At 37.7% G+C, this 10560-nt stretch overlaps 1 protein-coding gene across 1 annotated transcript; it reads left to right on the top strand.

Moving 5' to 3' along the window:
• The first annotated feature begins 1152 nt into the window (after nt 1-1152).
• LOC136700213 (trichohyalin-like) lies at nt 1153-9643 on the top strand. The gene is made up of 6 exons (XM_066675495.1): nt 1153-1277; nt 1916-1990; nt 2170-2418; nt 4031-8244; nt 8730-9317; nt 9632-9643. Exons 1-6 carry the CDS (start codon nt 1241-1243, stop codon nt 9641-9643), a joined length of 5175 nt encoding a protein of 1724 aa, XP_066531592.1. The 5' UTR covers nt 1153-1240.
• The last annotated feature ends 917 nt before the right edge of the window (nt 9644-10560 follow it).

Genomic DNA, 10560 nt, shown 5'->3' with positions numbered 1-10560 from the left:
CAGACAGTCACCCGGAGCAGGAATCAAACCCACAACCTCCAGGCCCCTGGAGCTGTGTGACTGCGACACTACCTGCTGCGCCACCGTGCCGCCCTGGGTTAATTTTTCATTACATTTCAACAATGAAGGTCATGGGTAGAGTAATAAAAACAAGAAAACTATAAAAAACGACTTTGAATTGTAATTATACACAAGATAAGTTGCCAGAATCCTATGCCAGTCCTTTACAGCTTCACATAGGGCACAGCTCACTGTCTTCCTAACAGCAACCACAACATTTCTCTTATCATATATTGCTGAAAACTACAGTTCTACACCTAACCTAGGGTTGCTGTGGCTGTTTATGATCTGACCAGCAACTAACTATACCTAATACCTAAGATAATTCATCACACCAAGCTGCACTCCCTTCTATTAACAGGGGTCATAATGTTAGCTGAATTAAGCACATGGGACCTCTGCATAATGTTAGCTGAATTAATTCATACCGGCCTCCCTGGTGACTAAGGCTGTACCTAGCCCCACTGGCACAAATAATGCATGCTTAGTGTCACCAGTTTCAAGTGAGCTGAGAATCAGTCATAGACATTTTAAATGATCTAGAGCCTGTAAATAAACATATTAATAATGATAGTGTTTATCCACAGGAAAAACCTTATGGCAAGCATTCAGTTATAAAGTAAAGGACTAAATATAAACATAAATGTAAATATATTAAATAAATGCTGGAATGCATATATAAAAGCTCTTAGGGCATATAATAATTGACATTTTATACTGGAATCCTATGTGAGAATATTATGTGATGTTAAATTAAAGGTATCTGAAAATTAGAGAAAATAAAAAATAAAAGTTCATACATTCTTATCCATTAACACATTTATTTAGTAAGCTTCAGTAATAAAAGTAATTTTTAAAATCTTCACATGTTTTCAGGCAGTTTTCTGCACAGTAGGCACAGTGGTGTAAAAGTTATCATGGGTGTAGGGGTCTTGGCCTTGTCCCAATTCAGAACACCCCATGTAAGCCGTCCTTATCAGAGAACACCAGGCTGATGTGAACCACACTCTTTATCACTCACAGCCAATGAGAGTGCTGGTAATCCACAGCTCTAATGTTTTGGACACCAAATAAATTGGACGTGAAGAGTGTAACAAGATGTTTTTGTAAGGTTAGTGTCATTTGCTTGATTTCCACCATGGATAAACCACCAGACCACTACAGATTACACAATTAATTCATGCTACTGATAACACCAAAAAGGTACGCAACACAAGGTAAGTATTTTGGTATGAAATCAACATATAAACTTTTTTATTTAAAATAAAAGAAGTACAGCCACAGCTAAACATTTTTGTGCAGTGGTATAAACTTTAAACCATTTATGGCCATGTGTTAAATTATTATTGAGATGTTTAAATTATTTTTAAAATAATTGTATTTATATGGTTATAGATTCTATATGGAGATACCAATACAATTGTGAATCGTAATATGATAATATGCAATGAAAAATCTGACAAATTATTGTTGAATATTCATCCAAGATATTACAATACAACATTTTATCAGTATTAAACAAATCTGAAATTTTTGAATTGGATTGGGTTAAATGTGTTTTAAAAAAATAACATATTTGCTTAAATTAAACCGTTAAAGTTTAAAATGTACGTTAAATTTGTAAAATGTATAATGGAATAACCTGAAGACAACTAATATTGTTCTTTAAAGCTATTAATTAAATCTATGTCAAATGTTCTTATAGAAATAAGTAAATATTCTGATTGTCACTGCAGTCCTATTTAAAAGTCATAATCACCATCTTTTCCACTTAATCCATTTCAGGGTTGCGGTTATTTAAAGGTCTTAATAAAAAAAAAAAAAGTCAATAATATTTTCTTTTGTGGAATACAAGATCTGATTCTACAGGTGAGAACTAACCAGCCAAGCACCTTGTCCCAAACAGCCATGACAGAATTCAGAGACTATGGTAAATACTGTTCCAACAATATAAACAAAATGGCGTTCTTTGTTCAGACTAATTCACTGTAGATTTATCTTTTACCTTTTATAAGATATAATGTCAAATTATTGCATTAAATTGAGCGCACAATACACAACACACACGTAATAATATGCAATATTTATTTTAATGTTGGTGCCTATTAGTTGGAGACTTCCTCACGGAGTTCAAGGAGCAGATCATTTTACGAGCGACATGCGTCGCTGACATCACAGAAGCAGTCCTGTCCCAGAACCTGATCCATGACCGGACAGCCCGTCAAGTTCAAGCTGCTCGTACTGAGCAGGAGGCCATGAGGCTTCTGTTTGAGGCTCTGGAAAGACAACCTTCCCAATACAGAGTCTCCTTCCATCTCATACTGAGAATGACTGAGCCTGAACTTATTCAAGAGCTAGGTGAGTTTTTTAAGCTAATATTTTTCTTCCCAAGTTAGTCAAGTGAGAATCATTACTGGCAATATTTAGTGATATAATTTCCCTGGTTGCTGGGGAACTTGTGAAGAGTGTTGCACTAGGGTTGTGTAAGAGTGAATACATTATCAACAGTTTGGTTAGGTGTGCTGCTGTGATGTTCAGTCAAAGCAAATCCTCTGATTCTCTTTGCAAATGTTGGCTGGTGGCTAACACTTAGGGAATTAGATTTAATTTTGAAATGCAGAGTGATGCATAAGATCTTGTTCATGTATTTGATAAAAACAGAATTTATTACTGTATCACAATTTTAAAGGTGTCCAAAATGCTTTATATGAAATTTCAAACTTGTAAAATATGCAGTTGCATGTATGATACATATAACATAAAATGATCGCACACATCAGTCATTTACTCAAGCACAAATATATACACTGAATTATATTTTGATTATGTTTTTCAGATGGTAATTTCTTTTTCTACTGAAATATATTTATAAGGAAACCTTTACTCATTTTTATGTTAGTCATAATGTTTATGCATTTCTATTTTGTGTTTAACTGAATATGTGTTTTACTGAATGTGTAGTTCTGTGAAGTTAGAAGTATTTTTTATATTAGTTATTTATTTGTTATTTTGTTATGTTAGTGACAGCAACTCAATTTACAAATAATTTGATATTTGTGTTTTAAAAGAACTGTCTAAATCTTAAAATATACTGCAGTTTTGCTGAGCATTCAGTCCTCCAGCACATTTCATCTTCTACTTTACGCTTCACATAATTGTTTGGAAAGTTAATTTTAATTAAATCATTATTTTGATAAGATGTAATTAGGAGTTAGAAAAGCTACTGTAGGGCGGCACGGTGGCGCAGCAGGTAGTGTCGCAGTCACAAAGCTCCTGGAGGTTGTGGGTTCGATTCCCGCTCCGGGTGACTGTCTGTGAGGAGTTGGTGTGTTCTCCCCGTGTCCGCGTGGGTTTCCTCCGGGTGTTCCGGTTTCCTCCCACAGTCCAAAAAAACACACGTTGCAGGTGGATTGGCGACTCGAAAGTGTCTGTAGGTGTGAGTGTGTGAGTGAATGTGTGAATGTGTCTGTGTTGCCCTGTGAAGGACTGGCGCCCCCTCCAGGGTGTATTCCCACCTTGCGCCCACCGCGACCCTAAATTGGATAAGCTTACAGATTACGGTTACAGATAATGCATGAATGAATGAATGAAAAGCTACTGTATTTGCATGGCTCCACCTCTTCCACAGCCCATGTTTGATTGGGACTGTTTATAAGGTGTTTAGATGCAAGATCATTGTAAAGTCAAGGAATATGAGTGCCCTTAGCTTAACAAAGCTGTTTAGCTACTACATGCATGTGTGTGATGTGTTTGATGCTGAGGTCCCCCCACTTCTTTGAATATTGCTAAAATAATTTCAAACTGAAAACGAATATTATTGTTTGCATTACATATGTGTGCATTTTCTGTTGACCTGGTTATAAAAGAAATTTGACAGATTTGTGCCTCAAAGCCCGTGATTCAGTTTGAGCTGTGATTCGTTTTTGTAATCTATTCCACCGCTATGCTTTACCCACATCATTTTAAACAGAGTGGCGACAGCGGAACAGCAAGTGTACCCAGACAGACGTGGATCAGTATTCAGGAGAAAAAAAAAGAGAAGATGACAGGAGTAGACAGAAGCCTGATACCCAGCAAAAGAAAGACTCACTGAAGAGAAGACGGCTGGAGACAATGCGAGCCATTGAGCAAATTGAAAAGCTTTGGGAAGGAACAAAACGAGAGAGAAGTGAGATTGACAGTATGAGGCAGAGAATCCTGCGACAGCAAAATGAAATTGCCAGGATGACAAAAGAGAAAAAGCAGCTTGAAATGATGCTGGCGCAAATGAGGGTACAACTGGAACATGTCAATGAAAAGATGCAACAAAACAGTGATGCGATACACAGAGAAAAGGACAGGATTGAGCAAATGAGAACTGACCTTCTAACAGAGAGAAATGCTTTGGAACACACACGTGATGAAATGGTCAGAGAGAGACAAAGCATTGAAATAATGAAGTATGACACATTGAGAGCTAAAGAAGAGATAGAGAGCAGTCGTGAAGCTATAAAATTAGAGAAAGAAAGAATGGAGCAAATGAAGACTGCCATACAGGGCCAAATACATGAAATTGAAGAGAAAGTTGAGGAGACGAAACAAGCTAAAGATGAGATGAATCAGCTGAAAGCTAAACTTGAAGAAGAGAGAAATGAAGTAGACAGGAGGAGGGATGACATCACAAGACAAAGAGAACAATTTGAACAAATAAAACATGAGATAAATAAAGTGAAGGAGGAGATGGAACAAAGGTGGCATGAGACTGAGAAGGAAGACTTTGAACAAAGGGCTGTAATCCAGAGGGAAAAAGATGAGTTGACAAATTTGCAAGCTGAAGTTCAGAAAGCAAAAGAAGAGATTGAAAAGAACAGGGAGGAATCAAAACGAGAGAAAGACAGAATAAACCAAATGAGAGTGGAACTGCTTAAAGAGAAAAATCTCCAAGAGGAAAGAGGTCAAGAGACTGTAAGAAAGGAAAAGAGGTTGGAACAGCTGAAGCTCAAGATTGAAAATGAAAGAGAGGAGTTGGCACTGAACTCAGAGATGGTAAAACAAGAGTGGGAAAAGGTGGAGCAGGCCAAGGCAGATATACAACTGCAGGTGACATCCATTGAGATCAAGATTGAGGAGATAAAGCGAGCCAATGAAAAACTGGACCGGGTGAAAGTAGCAATTCAGAGTGAAAAGGAGGTTCTGGAAAAGCAGAGAGATGATACACGGAAAGCTAAAGAGGAGATGGAGAAACGAAGGTATGAGATAATGACAGAGGAGCTGGTGAAAAGAGCTCACTTACAAAGAGAAAGAGAAGAACTGGAAGCAATCAAACTGCAAATACAGAAGGAAAATGACCTCGAAAGAGTAAAAGTTGAGAAAATGAAGGAGGACTTCATTCAGACAAAGAAAGAGGCTCAACAGGACAGGGAAGCAACTGCACAAATGAAGGCTGAGATAAAGATTGAAAAGGACAATCTCATAAGAAGACAAGAAGACATTTTAAGGGAGAAACAAGAACTAGAGAGAATTAAGCATGAAACAGTCCGAGCCAAAGAGGAGATGGAGAAAAGCAAGGAAATCACAATACGGGAAAATGAAAAAATGGAAAAAATGAAAGCTGACATTCAAATGCAAATAGAAGATATAGAAAACAAGGTTAAGGAAACGTCACAAGCAAAGCAAAACATGGATGAGATGAAAGCTAAGTTGGAGGAGGAGAGAGATGAGCTGGAAAGGAAAAGGGACAGCGTGAAGAGGGAAATGGATCAGTGTGAGCTTATTAAACAGGAGATCATTCGAGTGAAAGAGGAAATGGACAGTAGATGGCGTGAGACTGAGAAAGAAGAACTAGAGATGAGAGAACAAACCCAGCAAGAACGAGAGAGACTTGAACAGTGTAGGGAAGAGCTTGAGATAGTCAAAGAGGATACAGAAAAGAGCAAGAAAGAGATGTGGCTAGAAATAAAAGCTCTTGAAATGCTGAAAACTCAAGCTAAAGAAGACAGAGATGCTGCAGAAAAAAAAATGGACGAGGTCAAAACTAAATTTGAGGAGTTTACACATGTCAGGAATGAGGTTGAAAGAGAGAAAGAAGAGATTCAGAGAGATAGAGAGATGATCAAAGAGAAACTGAATGAAATAAGCCAAATGAGAAATGACATCCAAAGCCAAATGGAAGAAATTGAAAAAAAGACAGCGGTAGCTAAGACAGCGAAGGATGAGGCAGATCAAGCCAGGCTTGCTGCAGAAGAAGCCGAGCTGCACTTGAAAAAGCAAAAGGAGGACATGGAAAAGAGAAGGTATGAGACAGTGAAAGAGGAGCTGGAGCAGAGAGCTGAGATGCAAAGAAAGAGAGAGGAACTGGAACAAATAAATGATGAGATACAAAGAGCCCAAGCAGCATTACAGGAAACAAGAGATTCTGAGAAGGATAACTTGCAGAAGATTTTGCTTGAAGCACAGGAAGAGAGAAGAATCACTGAGCAAATCAAAACTACACTGCAGAGAGAGATGGCCATCCAAGAAAAGCGCTCAGGTGAGCTTGAAAAAGAGAGGCAAGACCTAGAGCAGCTTCAGCTCCAGATGCAGAAGATGAAGGAGGAACTGGAAAAGAAGCAGTATGACACAATGAGAGATGATTTAGAGAGGAAGGCTGTGCAGCAAAAAGAAAGGGAAGAGCTAGACAGGATCAGAGCTGAGCTGGAGAGAGACAAAACATCCATACATAGATGCAGTGAGGTCATGAAACAAGACAAGGAAAATTTAGAGCAGAAGATGATAGAGATTCAAGGGCAAAAGGAAGAAATTAGACATAGATTAGAGCAGGTCAGGCAAGCAGAGGATCATTTAAGACAAATGAGAGAAGAAATTGAGCTTCAGAGAGAACATTTGGAGAGGATCCGTGTGGAGACAGAGAAAGAAAATGAGCCACATGAAAACGTCAAGAAAGAAATTAACAACTTAATTGAAGAAATGGAGAGACTGTGGGATGAAGCAGAAAGAAAAGAACAAGAAGAAAGAGAGAAATTTCAGAAGGAGAAAGAAGAGGTTAATAGAAAGTTACAGGAGATAAACAATGAGATGATTCAAATACAAGACATGAAAGTGGAGTTAACAAGACAGAGGGAGGAGGTAGAGGCCAAATTGAAGAAGACAAAAAGAGAAATGGATGAACTTGACCAATTAAAAACAGACCTGCAGCGACAGAAAGATGAGATTGAAAACACAATCACAGAGACTAAAAGTGAGAGGGATGAAATGGAGCAGGTGAGAGCTGAAATACTAAGGCAAAGGGAGGATGTTGAAAACAAAATGCGACAAGTGAAAACAGAGATGGAAAAGATGCTGCGAGTCAAGGCAGAAATACAAAAACAAAGAGATGAACTGGAGGAGAGGATGCAGAGGGCCAAAAGAGAGATGGGAGAGATGGAACTTATGACAAAAGAAATGGAGAGAAAGAAAAAAGAGCTTGACCAAAGAATGAAGCAGACCATGAGGAAAAAAGACGAGATGAACAGAATGAGAATGGACATACAGAAAGCAAAAGAAGAAATGGATCGTAAAAAGACAGAGACAGAGAAGGAGATGTATGAGATGGAACGTGCTAAAGCTGAGATCCAAAGAGCACGAGAGGAATTTGAGATTAGGGTAGAAGGGATAGGTCTAGACCTGGAAGAGAAAGAAGAGATAAATGCTGAGATTATCAGCCTGATTCACCAGATTGAAAGAACCAGAGAAATGGTATGGAATACAAAATTTCATATGGAAAGCAGGATGGCAGAAAGTCAGCTGGAAACAGTTCACAAAGAGCAGATGAATGCCGAGATGCAGAGACTTGTTGTAGAAATTGAACAAATCAGAGAGATGCTGCGAAAGCTGAAAAATGAAATGCAACAAAACAAGGAGACAATAAGGAGAGAGAAAGATGAGTTAAGAACATTAAAAATTGAGATACAACGAAGACGAAGAGACTTGCAGTACAGAGAAGAAAGGAACATGAGAGAACAGGGTGAGTTGGAGGTCATGAGTGCAAAGATACAGCGACAAAGAGATGAATTAGATCGGCGATTGGAAGACCTCATACAGAAAAATGAGAAAACAGAACAGATGAGGGAAGAGGCAGAACAGGCTTTGAAAGAAATCGAGCAAACAAAGATGGAAATAAACAAGGCAAAAGAACTGACTCTCCAAGAAAAGACCAAGACAGCAAAGGTAAGCCATTTATACATTTGGAGTTGTGTGGCAGTGACTCTACCTTTAGTGCCTCCATGCCACCCTGCCCAGTAGTGCCACTGCCACACAACACTCGGATCTTAGGGTCCTGGGTTCAGTTCTAGCCTCGGGGGACTGTCTGTGAGGAGTTAAATTAGTCATCCCTGTGTGTGTTTGTGTGTGTGTGTGTGGCGGTAGGGTTCCTCCCACTGTCCAAAAAACAAAAGAGGATGAATAAATGAAAGAATACTGTGTAGTATCTTTTTCAGTAGTTTAGCTATTTTTGATATTTTTGATTTGATTTTTTATATATTTGAGCTTTTTTTGTATTATAAAATTGTGTTATAATGTGTTATGCCTGAAAATTACACACTGTCAAAATAAATAACAGGTGCATAGATTATTTGAAACTGAAGTAGTGTTTATGTACTGTGTAAAAAAGAGTCTGAAGTAAGAAATGCAATCAAGCTAAATGTTTTTCTCAGGTATTCCAAGACAACAGCACAATGGAGAAGTTAAAAGATGAAATGAGAGATGTGGAAAGACTTGCAGCTGATCGCTATGAAGTGATGATGTCTGATTTAGAACAAGAAAAGAGGGAGCTGGAACAATACAAAGAAAACTTGTTAAAAGAGAAATATGAACTGGAAAGAACAAAGGAAAATATCCAAATGGCAAAACATGAAATTGAAGCAAGGACGTCCAAACTGAGAGAGGAGGAAAACGAGGTGGAAAAGAAGAAAAATAGTCTGATAAATATGGAGGATGCACTGAATGCAGAGAAAGAGGCCAATGCAAAGGATTTAGGTAGCATACTGCAAGAGAAAGAAATACTGAGTCAAAGGAAACAGCAGCTTGATAACATGCAGATAAATATTGAGAGACAAAAGAATGAAATAGACAGCTTATACAAATCTACAGCCATGGTCATGTTAAAATCAGATAAGCAAGTGCAAACTGAAGACAAGGTGTGCATCCCAAAGATACAAGAGGCCGATTATAAAGATGTGGCAACAATGACTAAACAGGAGCTGGAGAAAGAAAGAGAATCTCTAGACAAGTTCCGCAAAGATGTACTTCAACAGAAATGTGTCTTAGAAGAGCTTGATGAAAGGTTAAAGCTAAGAGAAAATGAAATTGAGCTTAAGGAATCAGCATTTCAGAAACAAAAAGAAGAAATAGACCTAGACATACAGTTCAAGAGAAATGAGAGAGATGGAATAGAAAGAAGAAAACAGCAGTTGCTCAACATAGACTTGATGGAACAAAGGAAAATCAACTTGGAGAGAGACATGATGAATGCTAACCTGTACCAAAAAGGTTTAGAAATGGAAATGGACAAATATGTTCAAACAGAGATTACATTAATCGATTTTGATCTGGATAGGGAAAAGGATGAACTAGAAATGGCCAAACTGGGACTAAGGAAAGCATGGGATGAGCTTCATTCTCAAATCTCTAAAAACAGAGAAAATGAAGCAAGAATAAGGATGGAAATAGAACAAGAAAAAATTAGTGTTAATGAAATGAGACTCAATATTGGAACACAGCAGCAAGCTTTGGAAGAAGAACAACATAGACTCAGATTTCAAAGGGAAGAACTGGAGAACCTGCAAAGCAACCTGCAAAAACAACAAAGAGAAATTGAAATTGAAAAGAAAGCTTTCATAGAAAAAATGCAAAGTGACAAACAACAAGAATATCTGAAAAAAATACACGATGTTCAGCGGAGAGAAACGGAAACGGAAAATGAACGGCAAAAAATAAATAGACTAAGTGATGAATTAAATAATGAAAGAGAAAAACTAGAAAGTGTCAGTGTGGAGCTTAAACTTGTAAAACAAAAGAATACCAAGCTTCAAAAAGATTTAGAACTCCAGAAAAAAATGATGGAAGATGATAAAGACTTAATGGAGCATAGGAAAATCCAGTTAAAAAGAGATGCTGAAAGCATTGAGAAGACAAAACTAGAAACCCAGAATGACAGACTGAAATTGGACGAGATGGCTAAACAAATTCAACTAGAGAGAGAGCAAATAGTCAATCTTGCTGAGGAAACAAGGAAAAAGAAAGAAGCCCTAGATGAAATGCTTTTTGAGATACAGGAGCAGAGAAACGAAGTAGAATCTCAGAAATACACGACTGTTAAAGAAAAGGCTGATATGGAACAATTGAAAATGGAGATTCAAAAAGAAATTAATGATATTAAACAACAGAAATTCCAGTTCAGTGAAAACGTAATGGAGCTTCAACTACAAAAACAAATGTTTGAAGATGAAAAAAGACATTTACAACAGATGAATGTAGAGATACAAA

Source organism: Hoplias malabaricus, chromosome 6 (assembly GCF_029633855.1).
Source record: "Hoplias malabaricus isolate fHopMal1 chromosome 6, fHopMal1.hap1, whole genome shotgun sequence".
NCBI classification, from domain to species: domain Eukaryota; kingdom Metazoa; phylum Chordata; class Actinopteri; order Characiformes; family Erythrinidae; genus Hoplias; species Hoplias malabaricus.
The sequence above is the reverse complement of the archived record's forward strand: the minus strand, read 5'-3'. Positions and strand labels throughout refer to the sequence as shown.

Coding starts and splice junctions, on each gene's coding strand:
- LOC136700213 (XM_066675495.1), top strand. CDS start 1,241: ATGCTACTGATAACACCAAAAAGGTACGCAACACAAG. Junction 1,278..1,915: donor AAAAAGGTACGCAACACAAG/GTAAGTATTTTG, acceptor GTGGAATACAAG/ATCTGATTCTACAGGTGAGA. Junction 1,991..2,169: donor GACAGAATTCAGAGACTATG/GTAAATACTGTT, acceptor GGTGCCTATTAG/TTGGAGACTTCCTCACGGAG.